Genomic DNA, 21640 nt, shown 5'->3' with positions numbered 1-21640 from the left:
ACATACACCTGTAAAATGTAAAGCAATGATTGTGTTTTTAAACAAATGATCCTTTTATACAAAAGTAAATATTTTTATATAATTCTCTATAAATGTATGATCCCTATTTTTTCAGACAGCATCACAGTCATTATATACTGCATAATTTTTTTTTTTTTTAAACATTTGAAAAACAAATTGTTAATACTGGGAAACACTGGCAATGACAGCAACGGACACACGCAGTGGTTCAGAACAACACGGAGTGAGAGAATTTGTGACATACAAAAAAAATCTCCTCAGATTGATACAAAGTACATTCAGGTTTCTGTTACCCGGATACGTGCGCAGAGAGAGTAAACTAGTCATTTGAATTCCCTGTCTTGAATCTGAGACTTCTGTGCTTCAGTTCAGGGTAAGATCACAGGGCAAAGCAACTCCACTCCTATCCCCGTCTTCAGTCCCTTAGTTTGTGCCTAAAGCATTATTTGATACAAATCTCTCAAACAAACCCATAAGCCATTTAACTGATGCCCTGGATACATAAATCCGTGTGTTTATGTATTATGGACAGAAAAAAGGTCTTAACATTAAATTGACTCTGGAGTGATATAGGGAGCTGTGGATTTTCCTTAAGAAGTGTAATAGGCTCAGAGTTTGCAAATTCTGTACTAATTCTCATACAAATATGATGTATTTGCATATCATAGCTGTTGATACATTGGGGAAACAGTTGGTCCCTTTGTGTGTAATACACAGGTACTGTAAGCAGTGCAAAGATTATATATATAAAAGGACTTTATTTTACGCTTCTCTTTACTATAAATCATGCATAATAAACGCTTACCAGAATCTTGAATTTTGCCGAATTGACAGTAAATATCCATTCCAACAGGAGGCAAATGCACTCCAGTCCAGGTGGGGTTCAAAAGTCAGGGTTCTGTCCTGTATGAGTCCAGCTCAGTCTAGGTAAACCCCACAGCTTCTGAATGAGGGTGTGAATCCTCGCTGCCTCTTGGTGTATCGGTCCCTGCTCCTCCGCAGCTGCCTCCTCACTCTGGCTCTCGGCTCTAGCCTGTAGCAGCTTGTGGTCTGTGTATTTCTGGGTCATCGGGGGGGAGCTCAGATTGTCTGCAGCAGAGCCCTCTCTCCGGGGACTTGAGGGGCTCTGGAACCAGTAACCTTAGCAGGACTCTGAGGCCTGCCTGTCCATCTGTCCCCACAGTGTGTCCAGCACATAGACACCGCTCACTGGATGGGAGGAGGAGCCTTCAGAAAGCAGCTTAATGATGCTAATGAACAATGGTGCTGACTAGGAAAAGGAACCACATCAAAATAATAAAAAAGATAGGAGGAATAATAATATAAAAGTAAAAGGAAGCAGGAGTATTCCTCTAAAAGGCAATGTGTTCAGGGCTCCGTCTTGCGAATATCTGAGATTTGCAAGTCAGTCCTGTTAAGGATGTTTTAAAACAGAAAAGGGGGTCTATTGAGCTGTGAGTTCACTCGAATACAGCAGACAGCTTCAATAAAAACTGTCACTGCAGGCAAGTAGAAATCGCGGGAGATTGATGGCGAATATTAAAATCAGGAGTTAATTTAAAATGATGAATAACCAAAATGGTTTAACACTGCAGAGAAAGCCCAATCAGATGGACTTAAAAGGCCAGCCTGGAATGATGAAATTACAAACAATTGACAATCAGGAGGAATCGGAGAGAGAGAGAGGGTGGCCTTCTCCTGTCAGGTTACAGGTTGGTGCAGGGGTCAGAGGTCACCACACGGAGCACTTGTGATTGGGGTGCATGGGGGAGCCCTTGGGACAGTGGAACACCCGTCCAAACTCGTCAAACTGCGACACACTGCCAATCACCCTGCGGACAGACACACAGGTACTCATTTACCATTTCTTTGATTATTCATATTGTACAGTTTATATCATTCTACAAAATAATTTAAGAATAGAAAAATTATTCTGAACTATGAGTTTATGGACTCGGGGGGCACAGTGTGAGAGGGATTCTGTTCCTACCTGTAATGCTCAGGAGCGTGTTTGTCAGTCAGCAGCTGCAGGTAGATGGACTGGGATCTCCTCTTCATGCACCAGTTCTGCCAGGAGAGAGGAGGAGAGAGCGGTCACTGCTACTACTGACCCTACTGTGTTTACAAATGCGTTACATTGGGGTTGTAGCTCTACCACACAGGGATTGAGTCACAGAGTGGACAGATGTGAATGGCTAGGACACATGAACAGAGCACACACAATTACCAACATAGCAGTGATCCCGGAACATGTATAATGAATTAAAGAATACATGAATGAATGAAATCAATTATGAAATACTAATCTGCCCTTGAGATGTGTGTGTTGTGTTGTGAATAAATATAGCCGAGTCAGTTTCAGTCAGGGCCCACTCGACTGAAGGGAGGGTAGGGAGTGGGGGAAAAGTGCAGTACCTGTGCGAAGGCGATAAACAGCAGCTGTTCGTGGGTGTACTTGAGCCCGGGGAGGGGGCGTTCCGGCCCATGCTCCCTGATCCACTTCTGATAGGCCTGTCAGAGAGGTGGAGAGAGACACAGGGCGATAAAAACACATTAATAGTGACACACACACACACAAAGTGCCAGTGATAAAGACAGAGATATCGATAGTGTTTCAGTGACCATGTTTAACAGCCCGACTGACTTACATAGTAGGAGAGTTTCAGGCCTCCCATGTCTGCGATATTCTCCCCCAGAGTCAGCCTGCCATTCACCTGCAGGTACACACACACACACACACTGGTCACCGAGGGCAGGTACAGGCTGCGTTCACATGACAGTTGCAGACAGTGTCGGATGGATCATTCATTCATTACTGCATTGAACCGAATAGAATTTGCCAGCGGTATTCAAAGAAAAGCTAATATACCGCAGATTAGCACGGGCTGGCCGCTTTTCTCTGAGAAAAACTCCCCGCAGCCCTGCAGAGACAGCACTGTATGGAGCCAGATAATACAATTATATCGTTGCTGGTTAAATTACTAATTGAATAAGACTTCCTCAGTCACTGGCTTTATTCACACTTCATCCACCGCTACAGTTTTGTGTTCATGACTGTTTGGTTGTCTGGTGGGCGGTTAGTCGCAGTCTGTATTTACCCTCTGGTTGTACACAGTGAAGTTGTCGTACAGTTTGACGATGCACTCGGCCTTCTTCTGGAATTTGCGGTACGACTCCTCGGTCCACCACTGCTTCAGGTTACCATAGCGGTCATACTGCCCCCCTGCGGGTCAGGGAACACAACACCACCAGTGAGTTTACACATTTAGACTGAAGTCTAGGAGTGGCAAGACTATCGAGAGAGTGGGGGCAGAGGCCGGTGATGTCGTTCACACTCACCCCAATCATCGTAGCCATGCGTCAGCTCATGGCCAATGATGGCGCCAATCCCCCCGTAGTTGAGAGACCTGCAGAGGAATCAGGAATGTGACACCCAGGTAGCAGCCCCTCAGTGCAGTCACATACCCCAATTAAAGGCCCACCTTCTGGCAGTCAATAAAGCAAACTGAATTGACTTGGTGGGGGGGGGGGTCTATGAATCTCTATGGACTAGTCCAGAGAGAAGTGTAGTGCTACATTCCCTCCACACGATGGCAGCATTAGTGTACATGACTTGTGCTCCACTGTCCTATTTTACAATCCTGCAGTAAAGGAAGGGAAAAGATAGAGAGCAGGCTAGGATAGTTTGGACTGCAACACAGAGGGACAGATACTCACTGGGGGAACTCTGGGTCATACAGGGTGGGCTGCAGGATTCCAGCTGGGAAAACTGGAGAAAAAGGGAGAGAGATTTATATAAAGGTATACAAATAAAACATATAAATGTATAGGAATTATAGATGGAAAGAGGGGAAAGTCAGAAGGAAAAATGTTATGTGAGAGAGAGAGAGAAAAGTGCAAAGCAATGCACTTCATGATATTCTATGTTGTAGCCATTGTCTCTCTCCTGTACTGCTGCCAATACAGCACTGATTTGGAATGTAAATCTAATTTGGAGACAGAGAAAATGAGAGATTGAAAGAATGGAGAGAGCACAGCTCAGTCCAACAGAGACATCGGGAAGGTGCAGCATGGCTTTGTGCCATTTTAATAAAATAAATAAATGAATAAAATAAAGCCTGTTCTAAACAATGTGGGAACTGAACACGAGTGGAATTTCCCCAGCACTAAGCGGTTTTAATTTTCCACATTCGATATGGAACTGAAAATTGTGTGTGTGTGTATATATATATATACACTCACCTAAAGGATTATTAGGAACACCATACTAATACTGTGTTTGACCCCCTTTCGCCTTCAGAACTGCCTTAATTCTACGTGGCATTGATTCAACAAGGTGCTGAAAGCATTCTTTAGAAATGTTGGCCCATATTGATAGGATAGCATCTTGCAGTTGATGGAAATTTGTGGGATGCACATCCAGGGCACGAAGCTCCCGTTCCACCACATCCCAAAGATGCTCTATTGGGTTGAGATCTGGTGACTGTGGGGGCCAGTTTAGTACAGTGAACTCATTGTCATGTTCAAGAAACCAATTTGAAATGATTCGACCTTTGTGACATGGTGCTATGTTATCCTGCTGGAAGTAGCCATCAGAGGATGGGTACACGGTGGTCATAAAGGGATGGACATGGTCAGAAACAATGCTCAGGTAGGCCGTGGCATTTAAACGATGCCCAATTGGCACTAAGGGACCTAAAGTGTGCCAAGAAAACATCCCCCACACCATTACACCACCACCACCAGCCTGCACAGTGGTAACAAGGCATGATGGATCCATGTTCTCATTCTGTTTACGCCAAATTCTGACTCATCAGACCAGGCAACATTTTTCCAGTCTTCAACTGTCCAATTTTGGTGAGCTTGTGCAAATTGTAGCCTCTTTTTCCTATTTGTAGTGGAGATGAGTGGTACCCGGTGGGGTCTTCTGCTGTTGTAGCCCATCCGCCTCAAGGTTGTACGTGTTGTGGCTTCACGAATGCTTTGCTGCATACCTCGGTTGTAACGAGTGGTTATTTCAGTCAAAGTTGCTCTTCTATCAGCTTGAATCAGTCGGCCCATTCTCCTCTGACCTCTAGCATCAACAAGGCATTTTCGCCCACAGGACTGCTGCATACTGGATGTTTTTCCCTTTTCACACCATTCTTTGTAAACCCTAGAAATGGTTGTGCGTGAAAATCCCAGTAACTGAGCAGATTGTGAAAGACTCAGACCGGCCCGTCTGGCACCAACAACCATGCCACGCTCAAAATTGCTTAAATCACCTTTCTTTCCCATTCAGACATTCAGTTTGGAGTTCAGGAGATTGTCTTGACCAGGACCACACCCCTAAATGCATTGCAGCAACTGCCATGTGATTGGTTGGTTAGATAATTGATAATTTATGAGAAATTGAACAGGTGTTCCTAATAATCCTTTAGGTGAGTGTATATATATATGTGTATATGTGTATGTGTATGTGTATGTGTATATATATATATATATGTATGTGTGTGCATGTAGGTGTGTTAGCAAAGCGTTGTCAGTGCGATACACTCACCCATCTGGTTCTTATTGGGCAGATAGTAGGCATTGAGGGCCTGGGGAGGCAGCAACCACCTGTAAAGAGAGAGAAGGTGCCAACTGATTTTATACCCACCAGTTTAGAGAGTGCTATGATTACTGTTTAACATAAACAAGCACTGTGGGGACCCAGAAACAGGGACAGAAACAGTCTCAATGGCCTCTTTCTTGTGTGGTTTGTGTTCTGGATGTGGATTGGATTGGAACTTGCCGAGCCCATAAAGCATGTTGAAATTTGATTGGAGAGAGAGTTATAAAATGAGAGAGAGAAGGAGAAAGAATGAGAGGAAGAGTAAAGGTCTGAAGGCACACTGGGTGTTAATTTGGCTCACGGCTTCGTTAAGGGCCAAGATGCTGGGGCTTCATAAAGCTCAGTGAGGCGTCAGAGGGCCTCACGCTGTGTGGAGATAATGGAGACTTAACGAGCAGAACGTCGTATGATCATTCAGAAGAGGCGTTATATTTTTCTTTTAAATTTATAATCCTGGTCAGAGAACAAAGGAGTGGAAAATATCACTGCAGCTGGGGGGGGGGGGGAAGGGGGGTGCAGGGAGAAAAATAACACCACTCCTCACCTTTTACATTACTTTTTCCATTTGCATCGCCTTCCCTGTCCTTTCTACCTCCCTCCTTTCTCTCTCTTATTACCTCTCTCGTCCTCACCCTCTCTCCTCCCTTCCCGTTTACCCTGTTTTTTCACTCACGCTGTCTTGTCCACCTCTTTGTGGATCTTCTTCACTGAGAGTTTGATGTTGAACTTGATGCTGTTCAGGATGTTGCGAAAATAAGTCTTCTCATTGACTTCGAACTGGGAGAGAGGCCAGGACAGAGACAGAAGGACATTGTTTTTATAGGTAGAAATACCAAAGTATATCATCATAAACATCACCAAAATAAATCTCATTCTGTTGACCTCGTCCACGTTTCGCTTCTCTAAAGTATAATGCTGTGTTTAAGAAACATATACAGTGAGGGAAAAAAGTATTTGATTTTGTACGTTTGCCCACTGACAAAGAAATGATCAGTCTATAATTTTAATGGTAGGTGTATTTTAACAGTGAGAGACAGAATAACAACAAAAAAGTCCAGAAAAACGCATTTCAAAAAAGTTATAAATTGATTTGCATGTTAATGAGGGACATAAGTATTTGATCCCCTATCAATCAGCAAGATTTCTAGCTCCCAGGTGTCTTTTATACAGGTAACGAGCTGAGATTAGGAGCACTCTCTTAAAGGGAATGCTCCTAATCTCAGCTCGTTACCTGTATAAAAGACACCTGTCCACAGAAGCAATCAATCAATCAGATTCCAAACTCTCCACCATGGCCAAGACCAAAGAGCTGTCCAAGGATGTCAGGGACAAGATTGTAGACCTACACAAGGCTGGAATGGGCTACAAGACCATCGCCAAGCAGCTTGGTGAGAAGGTGACAACAGTTGGTGTGATTATTCGCAAATGGAAGAAACACAAAATAACTGTCAGTCTCCCTCAGTCTGGGGCTCCATGCAAGATCTCACCTCGTGGAGTTTCAATGATCATGAGAACGGTGAGGAATCAGCCCAGAACTACACGGGAGGATCTTGTTAATGATCTCAAGGCAGCTGGGACCATAGTCACCAAGAAAACAATTGGTAACACACTACGCCGTGAAGGACTGAAATCCTGCAGTGCCCGCAAGGTCCCCCTGCTCAAGAAAGCACATGTACAGGCCCGTCTGAAGTTTGCCAATGAACATCTGAATGATTCAGAGGAGAACTGGGTGAAAGTGCTGTGGTCAGATGAGACCAAAATCGAGCTCTTTGGCATCAACTCAACTCGCTGTGTTTGGAGGAGGAGGAATGACCCCAAGAACACCATCCCCACCGTCTAACATGGAGGTGGAAACATTATGCTTTGGGGGTGTTTTTCTGCTAAGGGGACAGGACAACTGCACCGCATCAAAGGGATGATGGACGGGGCCATGTACCATCAAATCTTGGGTGAGAACCTCCTTCCCTCAGCCAGGGCATTGAAAATGGGTCGTGGATGGGTATTCCAGCATGACAATGACCCAAAACACACAGCCAAGGCAACAAAGGAGTGGCTCAAGAAGAAGCACATTAAGGTCCTGGAGTGGCCTAGCCAGTCTCCAGACCTTAATCCCATAGAAAATCTGTGGATGGAGCTGAAGGTTCGAGTTGCCAAACGTCAGGCTCAAAACCTTAATGGCTTGGAGAGGATCTGCAAAGAGGAGTGGGACAAAATCCCTCCTGAGATGTGTGCAAACCTGGTGGCCAACTACAAGAAACGTCTGACCTCTGTGATTGCCAACAAGGGTTTTGCCACCAAGTACTAAGTCGAAGGGGTCAAATACTTACTTCACTCATTAACATGCGTTTTTCTGGATTTTTGTTGTTGTTATTCTGTCTCTCACTGTTAAAATACACCTACCATTAAAATTATAGACTGATAATTTCTTTGTCAGTGGGCAAATGTACAAAATCAGCAGGGGATCAAATACTTTTTCCCCTCACTGTAGGAAGGAAAAATATTTCTTGCCATTACATGAAACAATCACTGGGTGTTTTCCATATGAAAAACTCAAACCCCATCCCCCCTGCCGAGTCCTACCCCATACTCCTGGTCTATGGCCTCAGGTTTGAGAAGGAAGTCTGGGTATCCAGTCATCACCATCATATGTCGCAGCTGAAAGAAATGAAGACATACAGAATGAGACATGAGACATACAGAAGAGAGGGAGAGAGAGAGAGAGAGAAATGAATGCTGACAATAACATGACAAGTCTTCTCATTGACAAATATAAACATCAAAAACAACACGACAGATAATGTTTTAGCAGAGAGTGAAAGGGAAATGGGGAGAAAGAGACTGACAGAGAATGGCAGTTGGAGAGAAGGTGAAACAGAAAAACATGGGGGTGAGAGATGCGAGGCAAGAGTGTCAGTGAGCGAGAAGCAAAGAGGATACAGGAAAAACACCGATGGACACACACTATACCTTGGCTCGTGCTGCTTCCTTCGTCTCCTCATCCATCCAGTCTAGCTCCTTCAGCCGCCGATCCAGAGAGTGTTTAATGTCCTCTACCAGCTCCTGTACCTGAGACACATAGGGCCCAAGTCTTACTACCTCAATTCAGAAACATACAGGCCGATTAGTCCTCAGATAACTAAACCTCTAAGAGCTAAGAGCAGGACTGCGAGGAAGTTTGTCTGTAGTATGATCAATGGCTGAACACCAAGGAAGTCTTCTGACAAATGCACTTCTGCTGGTGCATCCACCCTACACACCCTCATTAACAAACACACAATCCACCGCACAACTAAAGGAGAAATACCAAAGAGATTTATAGATTGAATCTGGCATCCAGGTTTATTCCTTTGAATACCGCAGAGCGGTGCAGTGGAGTAGTTTATGACATTATTAACTTGATGTACACAGAAAATAAATGTGGTGTGAAGATTGGCAATAAAAGAACAGGGTTTTTCAACTCCCAGGGACGTGGAGTCAGACAGGGCTGCAGTCTGGGGCCAGCAATCCTCAACATCTATATTAGGGAACTGGCCACAGTGTTGAAGCAGTCTTACAACACACACACACACACACACACACACACACTTGATTCCTGTTCTGTAGGGATTCAGAACTGTCTGGCTGTCTGGTCCTGCTGTCACCTACAAAGCAAGGGTTGTAGCTGGGCACGTCACTGACAGCCCAGTTAAAAATACTATAGTAAAACTGGATTTGATGCTAAACATACTGAAGCATCTTTCTGTTGTGCAAAAAAAGCCACAGCAAATTCACTAATCTTTAATAAATATATGGCTAAAATAACTTAATTTAAGAGCAGAAAGCACTAATCTAGATAATATTTTGAACATAGTGTTTCAAAACTGCACCCACAGAGGACACTCATATATGTTATAATTTAGTGGGCAACATAATTCGACCTCCAGTACAAAGTGTGCCTGATTGTCCTCAGCCTTGCGGTGCTATTCTATAGGGTAGTGGAGTGTGGCGCCCCCGTGGCGAGGCCTGGCTGTGGGTGGGCAGGGGGCCGGGCCCTACCTTGGCCTTGCTGTGCGAGGAGAAGTGCTCCTGGACGAAGAGGGCCCCCAGTGCCATGCCGAAGTGTTTATTGGCCTGCGTGAGGCAGAGTCGGCCGAGATCCACCTGCCGCTCGGTGCCGTCGATCTCCCGTGAGAACTCGTGGATAGTGCTGCGGAACGCCGTGGACAGGTGTTCGCTCAGCGCCGCCACCACCCGCCACAGCATGTAGTTGTGGAGGACCCTGCAGGCACGGCCAGGACACACCGGGGAGAGGGGGAGAGCAGGAGAGAGACAGACTCATTAGCAAGCACTGCACATAGATATTAAACACTGCTAGAGATGCTCAGACAGCGCGGGGGGAAGACAGATGTACGGGATGGGACTGGGCAGTACTGCGAAGAAAACACTCCCCGACCTATGGACACTCAGGGACAGTTCCCGGTTAAAAAAGCCAGTGCTTGGCATGTCACTGTGCCCTTTCAGATTTGGCTGAAGCATCCCCAGACAGAACGTGACAGTGCTTGGTGTCCTGTGCTTGATAATTTTTTTTTTTTTTTTGGTTTTTTTACTTTAATGGTGATCTTCACCTCCCCACCCCTCAAAAACAAAAAAAAAGCGGGTGGAATGAAATCAAGGCAGCGATGCATGTAAACGCACCCGTCGTTAATAAAGCAAATTACCCAGAATGCCACTGGGTTGGTGTGTGTGAGTGCGATGAGGGCGGGGGGGGGATGGGGTGGAGGTGCAGGCGGGTGAATTTAAATGCAATCAGTGGAAACGACAACAATCCCTTTTCTCTGGCGGAGAGCGGCGGCGGTAACCTTTGATTAAATGGAGCTAATGAATACAGCAGGAGCCTAACAGTCCTGGCAGGAGGGAGGGAGGGAAGAGAGAGAGAGAAAGAGAGGGAGAGAGAGAGAGGGGTCGGGGGGGCACAGAGCTCCTTATTAAGTGCCATGCTGAGAGCAGGAGGGAGGAAAAGAGTAAAATCTATCACTTTCAGAGCACGGCTGTTTTAAGCGGGGGGGATGAGGGAATGCAGGGCCCGATTGGAAGTCTTGCCAATGCCCCACAATCCTGCCAGTTTGTTTGTTTGTTTAGGGTTCATTTCCTTTGTTTTTCTTTTTGGGACCATATTTTTCTTCTCTGTAGAATCGGTGCAGTCGCAGTGAAGCCTAGAAGACCTTCTGCTGTGAAATCTGTTAGTGACATTGAGAGCAGAAGGGACAGACACAGAGCCCTGATTGACAGCCTCACACTGGACAGAGCTGCTGCTGACAACAATAGTCATGGAAACCAAAAGAAGAAGGGATGAAGAGGGAGAACATCAAAAACAAAAGAAAAAGGATAATAAACTAAACACGGTATGAAAAAGGATTAAGGAGCCCACAGAGCCAGCCAGGCTGTGACTACTATGGCTCCAGTCTGTATCGGAGAGCTGTCTGGAAATTTTAACAAGACCTCCCTTCCATGATCGGCCGAGGGAGGAATCCCAATATGTCTATTGACTTTCTCTGCGGGGGAGGGGGGAGGAGATCAATAGCAATTAGCTGGAATCCTCAGTATACCCACCACCCCCTCCAGTGTAGCCCAGACTCTGGCCCATCTTCCTGCATCCCAATCAGCTCTGGCCTGTCACTGAGTTGCACCCTGCCTCTGCAACTCCCAGTGCCTCCTTTTTCCTCCTACTTCTGAATGACAGCCCCACTGGTAATAACACGGCTGGATGTAGCGAGCAGGGTGGGATTACACAGCATCCAGACGCTTTTCATGAGTGACTTCTCACTGCAAGAAAACTCCAGGAGCCTTCTGTAGCACAGCAGCTGCTAACCGTGTCTCACAGTGCAATGCAATACCCTTTGCCTGTACTGCTAACACTTTCAGTTTCCCAAGATTTCTTCTATGAAAAATTACAGAGTTGGAACTCGGCTGTTCCAGCCCCTGTACCTGTGTTCAGTATATGCACCTCTACCAGCATTCCTGACGCCACCTTTTCCATGCAGCCAGTGTTGGGCAGGCAACAACAGAGGGCAGCTCCACCAGGCAGCTTGGCAGTGGTGGAGTAGGTGAGCATGTGTGCAGCCCTGTTCCCCCTCACCTCTTCGAGGTGGTCTTGATGATCTCCGACACCTTCTGCATGTAGTCTGTGGCCAGCACCACAATCTCCTCGTCCTCAGAGAAGTTGTCATGGAAAATGCGGTCCAGCAGCCTCTTCCAATGGAGCTGGAGGGACACAATATACAAATAGAGAGCTTAGTGTAGAGACTAGCAGAACGCGGTAATCAAATTACAAAAAAAGTCTGTGTGATTGGATTAGAGGTGTTAACAGGAGCAACTGTCACAGATTTTGGCTAGAGCTACTGTCAATAATTTAGAGCTTAAAATTAGAGATTTGGATTTACTTCTGGAAAATGACTACAGAAAGAAGCTCATAATTATTGGAACAATGAATATGATTTTAATCGTTTTTTATGTGGGTGTGTCTAATCATATCATTGCTTTTTCATCGTGTTTTTTTACATTTTCAGTTTTAAATTTGAAGTTTGTAGATTAGGTATTGTTTGGAACAATCCACCATGTGTAATGTAAATAGTTACATTAGATATGTGACTATTAAAACGATAAGTAAATAAGTATTTTAATAGCATCTTCACAGAATATTTTGTATTATTGATCATAAAATAAATCTTACTACGTTTTTTTCTGGACTTTGTGATGTCTGTGTATCATTTCTGTTGTGTTATAGTTCCAATACCAAAAAGAGGTAGTGGATTACATTACAGATTACTTTTTCTACACTATTTTGGAATGTAACTGAAGATATTCTTCACTGATAGGTGAGGAGTGAGAAGATATTTCTACATATTCCTCCAGTAGGGGAGTATTTTCTGTCACCTCTCCCTCAGTGCTGAGCTTTTGAGCTGCCTGTAGAGAATATGTCGTTATTAAATGCCACTCAATCCCATCAGCCCCCTGTGGTGTCAGGAGCAGCCAGCCCCCGAGGGGGAGTGCAGAGAGAGAGAGAGAGAGAGAGAGAGAGAGAAACACAATCACTTACGCTGGGCGCAATCCTCTGTAACTGCCGCAGGGTGATTCTGTTGTACATGGTGCTGATATCTTTCCTTTGTTCGTCAAACTCTGAAACAGTTATCTGAGCACACATGAAGAGAGGGCAGTTATCACCAGGAAAACAGACAGGGGCCTTGACTGAGAGGTGGGGATACAGGCAGGCACTGTGCTCTGAAGCGCCAGTATCTGATTAAACATACGATGCCCGCACACACACACACACACGGAAACACACTTGCTCATATATAGATACACAAACAAACATGCCTTTTCTTTAAACAAATGTAATAACGTAACAGATTGCACCGTAGTTGTTGTGCATGTCATTACACGCATATAAACACACAAACAAGATACACGAGAGTTGAATTCCTCGAAAAACTTTGTGTAGGCGAGAACAGCACAACGGGGAGCATCATCACATAGTAAACAATGGAAATGTGACAATATGCATAACTCAGACACAATAAAGTAAAATATCACACTAAACAGACTCCATTCTTTGACTATATACTTCATTTAAATACTCCTTCAAAACTACTCTATTGTCTTCTGCAATTAACTTTATGTTTAGCGTTTTTTTAACATCTACTTTTTACGGACTTTGCCTAAATATATTACGTACTTTTACCAACTTAAAAAAAGTTTAACACCACATGCTTGACTTTTTGAATGTATGGTGATGCCTCAGAAATGTCTTGATTTCTCTGGAATGCTCTCAAATGATCTTAATTGTTCAGAGTTATACGTTATAAGACAATAAGAGAAATACATTTTAATTTCGAATTCATTAAAAATCTATTTAATGTAAGTTCTTGCTCATACACTTTGAGTTTGGGTCTTGCATTTGTGTCTCCTTGCTGCCCCAAACCATTCCATTTCTATGTTGTGCAATACATTCAAAAGTCAAAATGATATATAAAAAAAACTTTGATTGCATTGATTGTTCAGATTTATGTATGAACTTTAAATTAAACTAAATGAGAAGAAGGTTGTTCCAGTAATCGTATTTCTGGATTAATTTTACATTTATTACAAGGCTCCTGCTTGGATATCATTTTTTAAAGTGCAGTGTCTCACAACAATTTGGGATCAACAAGATCAATTTGATGATCAACTACTGTAAGAATTATTTGTCCTTCTTCTAACATTAATAAAACTGGGACAATTGCTTTTTGCTTTTCAAAGTGAGGTCCCTATTGCCACATATTACTCAGTGAGGACAACACACAAGTGGAAGGGTCGGTGTCCGATTCTCACGTTGGCCAGCCGCGTCTCCAGATGAAGGATCTCCCGGGATTTCTGCGTGGCATTGTGTGCTCCCAGCATGCTTAGCAGCCTCTCCATCAGAGCCTTGTACGCCGCCAGGATCTAAAGGGTCGGAGGAGAAAACATGGGGTCAGTGCAGGTCAGCAGGTAAAGGACATCCCCTTGTGGGGCTTGGCTGTACACATTTATTAAATACGATTTAATTCATTTTTGAAATACATTTTGAAGCACATGAGCGTGTGGCAATTTTGCAGACCCTGGTGTGTGATAGAAGCACTCAGATAGAGAGGCAGATAAAAAGATACAAGAAATGAGATAGAAGGGCTAGTTATTGTGTAGATGAACAGATAAATGGAAAACGAGTAAAAGAAAGGTAAAACAGTCTCAGGCATTCAAGTAAACGGGCAGCAGATACAATACCTTCACACTGTCCTCATCCTCCCCCAGATAAAGTGTCCTCTCTGGTAGCGTCAGTCCTTCCTGGTCAATCTGGGAAAACACACACCAGCACACAGTTACAGTCACAAGCCTTTGAATTCAGTGAGCCCTTTAAATGAACAATAAATGCTTTTAAACATTTAAAAGATGGTCAATATAACCATCTAGCATAATCAGAAAGACCCACAATGATCCTCCAGATAAATGTATCCATTCAACTGGTCAAAATTCCCAATTACAATCTTAGAATTTTTTAATTCACCAGTGAGAACCAAAATAAAAGCAACTAGTAACGGTGAGTGTGGGTGGTGAGTGGGCTAACTTTGGTGTCACTTTGAAAGTCGGAAGATGGGGGAACGGGAGATGGGGAAAAATATTGATTGTGAGGTGAGGAACCCCCCCCACACGCGCACAGACACACACACACACACACACACACACACACACACACACACACGCACGCACACACACTCTCCCTCGCTGAGCCCATCAATCTCTCAGTGCACTCTCAGGCTGTCTTTCTCCCCCACCGCCTGCTGTCACGCCCCATTATTCTCAATGATGCCTGACTCTGGCAGGGATCTGTTTTATTGGCGTGTGACTGTTTATCATCACTCATCCCTGGGGTGGTGAGCAATCATCCGGGACACCTTAACACACACAGACACACGCTGAAGTACACACTTTGAAACGCACACACGGATATACCTACACTCACCAGCTCCCACCAGCGCTCCCCCTCTGTCTCAGTCTCTCTCACATTCACACACAGGATCATATCCGCATCCAAACGCACACAATGTGCAAGTGAATCAGAAACCATCCCTGTATTCTACAAAAGTGTTTCTCAGCTGCAGTCCTGGTCGTCCACTAACTTTGCAGCCAACCGGCTCCTATTTACTTATTACACAATCTACACTTGCACCCAGAACTCTCACATGTTCACATGTTGTGGCACATAACACAATAGTGGGAATTATTCATTGTTCACCACCTGACAAAACCATTATCAGATTTTAGGTCTAAAATTGGGAAACAGTGCAGACTTTACAATGATGTGTGTGGCAGCACTCGTGCCCCTTTCCCACTCACCCGGATGGCGTTGCGCGAGGAGTTCTTGTCGTCCACGTTGACGGTGAGCGAGAAGAAGACGGCTGTGCTGTAGACGCCCTGCGTGCGGTAGAGCAACTCGTTGAAGTCAGGGCGTGGGCCGGTGCCCCAGCCAGCCCCGCCACCCCCACCCCCCGCCGCCAGGTCCCAGCCCCCGCAACTGTCGATGACCTCGGTCATAGGCCGGGCGCCCAGCCGGTCGATCTCGGCCAGGTCCATGCATGAGCGGTAGAAGGCCTTCACCTTGCGCTCGGCTGAGTCCCGCCCCCGCCTCCTCACAGGCTGCAGCAGAAGATGCTGCAGCTTCTCCTCATTGGTCTCCCCGATGGCAGTGATGATGCCATAGCTCAGCTTGTCCTCAGGGATGCCGTGACGCCGCAGCCAGCCCCCGCAGGCGAAGGAGTAGAAGTCCGTGCAGGGGTCGATGGTGGCGTCGATGTTTCCCGAGATGAAGCGGGAAGCCTTGAGCAGAGCCTTCTTGCGCTGGCAGTCCTCCTGGCAGTGACCCTCCATCGACAGGTACTTGAGCACCAGCATGCTGCCCAGGATGACGCACAGCCCTGCCACGAACACCAGTCCCGACAGCAGACAGATCTCTCGCCGGCTCCAGCGTGGCAGCCCCCCGGCCTCAGCCCCCCGAGCGCTGCGCTGCTTGGTCCCCGGCAGGGGCAGGTTCAGGCCGTTGCTCAGGGTGCCACTATTGTACTTGCTGACGTACTTGACCTCTTGGAACTCATCATAGTGGGCCGTCAGGGAGTAGGTCTTCTCCATGGCAGTTGGTTGGCGAGAGGCGCCCGTCCCTTCCCTTGCTGCTGTTGAGACAGCACAGCCGACAAGAAAGGAAAAGAAGAAACTCCTGGAAGCCACAGGCCCAGCTTCTGACTTCCCCAGGGCGCACTCACAGCATGGCAAGTCTGGCCTTATGGACGGGATGGATTCACACGATTTCTGGGACTACAGCAAGCGCCTCTACATCAAAGTGTATTTGTCAACCCTGACTGTGTGATTGTGCACAACAAACTCCACTCTCTCTTTTTTCTCCAGCTTCCCTCTCGTGTGCCTGTGGCTGCTGCTGCTCCTAAAACAAGTTTAGAGGAGGGACAGAAGGAAAGGCAGATCAATGTTGAGATCAAAGTAGAAATGACAGTTAAATGGAGTCTCTATTGTTTTTTTTTCTTCTTCTTCTTCTTTTTCTTCTTCAAAAACCCCTAAGAAACAACTGAGTCTGCCCTAAGCCTCAGAAGAGTATTCACCGTATACTGTTTCCCATTATATTCAGGATTTCATTTAATCAACGGGATTGTTAGAAAGTATTGGATAGCACTCCCCAAAATGAACGTGCTACAGCCACACAGCTGTCATCAGTGGAAAACCCTAAAATGATTTGGATTGATTTGTGACACTCGTCCATCACACAGAGGAGGATGCTGCCGATGACTCATTTGCTATATTGATCTGCAGTGCGGGAATTCTGGATGATTCCACTACTTTTTGAAGACGTCAACTGAAAGTGGTACTCTTCAGCACCATAGACCTTCTGCATGAACATGTTTGTCAGGCCCTGCACAAGCACCATGCCCAACAGCCAGGTATTGTTCTCTTCATGCTTGGTGTTATCTCTGGCAGCTGAACATTTGAAAATGGCAGGGCTCTCTAAATAAACATGCTTAATCTAGAACATTTCATTTGAACATTGCGATTATAAACTGATTTAAAAAGACAAACGGGAATAATCAGAATCTCGGATTTTTTATGCCACGACATTTGGAATGGGCAATCGCTAATCAGAAGCCAGCTTTAAATCCAATAAATTCTGGTGGTGCTCGACCAATTATAATATTAACCACCATTTGCATTCCTTCCTACAATTGGATTTAATAGCCCAGTTGGGGACTAGCAGTCTCTGTAGGACTGGCCTACACTCAAAGCGCAGGGCTTTATAAATTGAGCCATTGTGGATACATAATCTCCATCTAGTACTTTTATCTCAAGGTGACACTGAACACCGTTTTTCTTCTCTGTATAGCTACACAAGACGTGTTACAGACAGCATCTCTTCAGCCCATCTGATTTTCCTGGATATTAAAAGCTTGTTGATCTCAAGACCTCACGTTTCTCATTTCCTGGTTGGTTCCAGTGAATCAACTCACAAAGTGCAGCCCGTGAGTTTGACAGTGTGTCAGCGAACCATTTACAGTGGAGAGATAAACTGATCTTATTTAATCTGAGGCTGCCAAGTTCAGGCTAAACACAGACAGACTGTGTGTGTGTGTGTGTAGACTTTTTGTTACACCTTCAGACAGGCAGATTTTTTTTTTTTTTAGTAAGAGAAAGGTGGCTCTTGGCGTGCACTGCACTTACTGAACTGCCAGCTATTAATGATCAGTAAAACCAATATGCAGACATTACAGAATTAGCAAAAGCCTGATCTGTTTTCCAGATTTCCGAAAATTAAGTTTGGGTGCATGTGTGTGTGTCTGTGTGTAATTAATGGTCTGGGAGCCAGACAGAACTACCATTGTGTATCTCAGGCACATGGCCTCCGAGAGCACGAGTGGGCCTAGTTTCCTGTAGTCTGTCGTGAGCATGAAAGTTAAACCAGTCTACATTACAGGAGGAAGCCCTGGTCCAGAGATCAGAATCATTAGCTCTGGCAAACAGCCACGAACTTGTCTTTGACTGAACCCCCTCCCCCTCCCAACTCTCATAGCCAGCCGACATCTGTTCACAAGAAGAGAAAGAAAGAGGAAACGGGTTCTGAAAGCTCACCCCCTCTCCACTGAGAACCTAATCAATAATAATTACTGTGGCCATATTAATAAGTGTACTGAAATGGGCACAGCCTGGACAACAGGTTGTCAGTATGCCCTCACTCAAGGCACAAGTGTTGCTCTGACACCCTGTACTGTGCCGATCAGAGAACAGGGTTTTTCTGGAGGACAACAATGCACCGCCACACACGGGGCTCCTGTCTTTAAGAGCGTCTGTGTTTGGGCAGGACAGACAGGAGACCTATCCCACTGCCTGTGACTGTTATTTGTATCACAGTGAGACATCAGCAACAAGCAAGCGACCTGCAGGAATTGCAATAATGAATAACCCCCCCCCAGGTCACAAACACACTCAGTTATATTCTCACCCTCCTCCACCCTCACAACCTTTCGGATTACCATTGCCACTCTCTCTCTCTCTCTCTCTCTCTCTCTCCTGGACGACCAGCTCATTGCATTGGGAGTTCAATCACAGTGACGTGATGTGATGTGTTTTTGTTACTGGCTCCTGTCATCCTCCATCCACAGAATTATCCATCAGGTTCTGTTCCCTCCCGCACGTAATTTCATCTCAAACACGTCGGGGGGGGGGGGGGGGGGGGGGGACAAAAAGAACAACGCAGATACGGCAACACCAGCGAAACACTGCCCCTCAACACCTGACCCGCAGTGCCAGGCTGGCGGAGTGTGCATCGCCAGCCCCCCGCCTGCAGTGGGTCCAGAATACAACTGGCAACAACGAGCACATTACCATCCACGGCACATTAAGAAAACAATCACACTGCCAGTGTGGAGCAGTTTGATCCGTTTCAGGTTTTCCTGTTAACACAAACCAGGATTTGTTTTATTTTATTTTCTTAAATTCTGTGCTTGTGCTATCCAGGCTTATTTTCCCGGAGCTCACACAATGTGAAATGGATCTGTTGTGCAATGGGAATCTGGTTTGTGTTCCCTATAAAAACTGCACCAACTACAGTATTTACAACTCAATGCATCTCAGATTTCATATTTACAGGAGCTGTATAGCTGTGTAACACATACTTACACAAGATGACAAAAGGCACTAAACTAGAGAGTATTTACAATCGCCCCACCCTCAAGATAAAGCTAGTTTCCAGTTGTCTGCCTACACACACACACACACACATATATCATATTTAAAACTACATTACAGTTAGAAAATGATCTAGAAAATCTTTTTTGTTGTATGTATTGGAGGGTTTCCTCTATTAATAGATGAATACAAGCTGACAGTCAGAGACCTTCATTAAAACAGCTTATTTTATGACTCATCTAGCAATGCAAAAAGAAAACCAGAATACAAGCCACATCTCTCCCTGACACACAGACACACTTCCCTTGCCGCCTGGTAAGGAGGTTTATTACCCCTTAATCAAAGTTGTCACAGATCCTGAAAGATGATTTTCTGTCTCTCTCTGTCTCTGTAGTTAACGCATCTCCTAACAGTATGGGCTGGAGGACATACAAACTACATTCGCCCCTCACCAAGCACTGGGTGTCAAAGACACATGCTGTAGAAAAGCCAAGCGCGTCACGAACACTTCACTGGAGAGTGTCACCAATAAAGCAGATTTTAATGGATAATTCAATTAACCTGCAAGCTGACACTGGACAACACGTCAATCCCAAGTCAATAGGCATGCAGTAACTCATCGATCATGGCTCAGAACTGTGGAAGATGAAGATGGATAGGGCAATGAGTCTGACAGCGTTTGTATAATAATAATAATTATGATTATAATTTGCATATCTAAACTTAAGTGTGTTATGAATATTTTGTCTATGTAATTCATAACAGTATTACTTTATTAGAGTTCACGAAACGATTCTCCATGCTGTGAGATTCGGGTTAAATGAGAAAATATTTGCAATATTGGTAAAGTTGAAGGCGTCTATTGCTCTTTCCTCTCCCGGTTGCGGTGCAGCAGGTGTCGGCGGTTCGCTCTGTAAATTGAGTCCAGTTAAGCAGCGAGATGCATTCAGGTTAGGATGCATATTAACACCCTTTTCCACTACGGCTTGAAACTGCGATATTTTTCTTCTTCAAATCTTTAAACACACGCACACATTTTAAAATGCGCAAAAGTAGTCCAATCAGTGCCACAACAAGCTTTGCCCAACTGGGTGATGCCGCACAGGTATCCCCAGCGAACTGAACATCCAACTAAAGAAAAGAAAAATGCACGATTTAAGAAAGAGATACAAGTATCAACGTGGTGTACCCCCCCACCCCCCCTTTAAACAAAAGAACAGCTCCAGAGCTCCGTCTGGATCAGCACGAATAGAAAGTTTAAGCAATGCAACTCACCGTTGGGTTGGTTACAAGACACACAGCTGAAGTGTAAGTCCCGACAGCAGAGCGATCCCAGTGCATTGGCTCGTCAGGGCTGGAGTGAGTGAATGAATGAGAGAGAGAGAGAGAGAGAGAGAGAGAGAGAGAGAGAGAGAGAGAGAGAGAGAGAGAGAGAGAGAGAGAGAGAGAGAGAGAAGAGTGGCGGGGTAGTGCTCGCAATGTCCCCAACCCTGTGCTGTACCTGTCACAATACAGCGGCGCACTGTACTGTAGGTGCTGAGAAACCTATACTGCTGCACGTCAAGTTGGTAAATAAATAACCAAATACATGTCCAGCACGAAGATGGATCTACACGGGGTTCCTGTCAAATCGAGCAGCCACTGTGTGTTAACATTAAATATACAATTATTATGCAAATGAGCCAGCTCATTGCGTGCCATTAAATCTTACCTCATAGTCCATTTACTGGAATAAGTAGCGGGCGCTCAGTTTATATGGCAACAGCGCTGGATTAAAAAAAAGAGGTGATGGTGTGTGTGTGTGTGTGTGTGTGTGTGTCGGGGGGGGGGGGTCCCTCTATTTGGTCTCCTCACTAATGGGGGTTAAATTAACCCTTCGTTGACCTGGGGGGAGATCGGCAAGGAAGGTCAATGCATTAGATAAATCACAGCGACGTGGACTCTTGAAGCAGTGGAAATGCTAATATTTTAAGAGTAGAAATTAAATTACCCCCCTTCCCTCAAAACAGACACACACGCCTATTCCCTCGGGAGGGGGGTATATTCTATTCTATAGCACACAATAGACCGGTCATCTGCAGTAGCTATATGGGACAGTGGCGGTGTGTGTGTGTGTTAGTGCTGCGACTCCAGAGAGGAGCACTTAGAGGGATTAACACACGGGCTCCCACCGGAGAGGCGCCGACGTCCCGACGATACAGAACGCGGGCGGCCGCTCGAATTCTAGAACACAGTGGAACGCAGAAACGAATTAATAATAATAATAATAATAATAATAATATTATTATTATTATTATT

The 21640-nt window shown here is 45.2% G+C and overlaps 1 protein-coding gene across 1 annotated transcript; it reads right to left on the bottom strand.

Moving 5' to 3' along the window:
* Window positions 1–140: 140 nt before the first annotated feature.
* ecel1 (endothelin converting enzyme-like 1) lies at window positions 141–20710 on the bottom strand. The gene is made up of 18 exons (XM_066709058.1): window positions 20618–20710; window positions 15500–16595; window positions 14390–14458; window positions 13961–14071; window positions 12690–12782; window positions 11730–11854; window positions 9650–9872; window positions 8582–8680; window positions 8195–8269; window positions 6288–6391; window positions 5561–5619; window positions 3739–3790; window positions 3361–3428; window positions 3120–3244; window positions 2670–2735; window positions 2437–2532; window positions 2012–2088; window positions 141–1853 (listed from the first exon to the last, which is right to left on the bottom strand). The coding sequence occupies exons 2-18, from the start codon at window positions 16286–16288 to the stop codon at window positions 1754–1756; spliced, it is 2331 nt and encodes a 776-aa protein (XP_066565155.1). The 5' UTR covers window positions 16289–16595; window positions 20618–20710; the 3' UTR covers window positions 141–1753.
* Window positions 20711–21640: the final 930 nt, after the last annotated feature.

This window comes from Amia ocellicauda, chromosome 7, assembly GCF_036373705.1.
Source record: "Amia ocellicauda isolate fAmiCal2 chromosome 7, fAmiCal2.hap1, whole genome shotgun sequence".
In the NCBI taxonomy this organism is placed as follows: Eukaryota; Metazoa; Chordata; class Actinopteri; order Amiiformes; family Amiidae; genus Amia; species Amia ocellicauda.
This window is presented reverse-complemented; position numbering and strand designations above follow the sequence as displayed.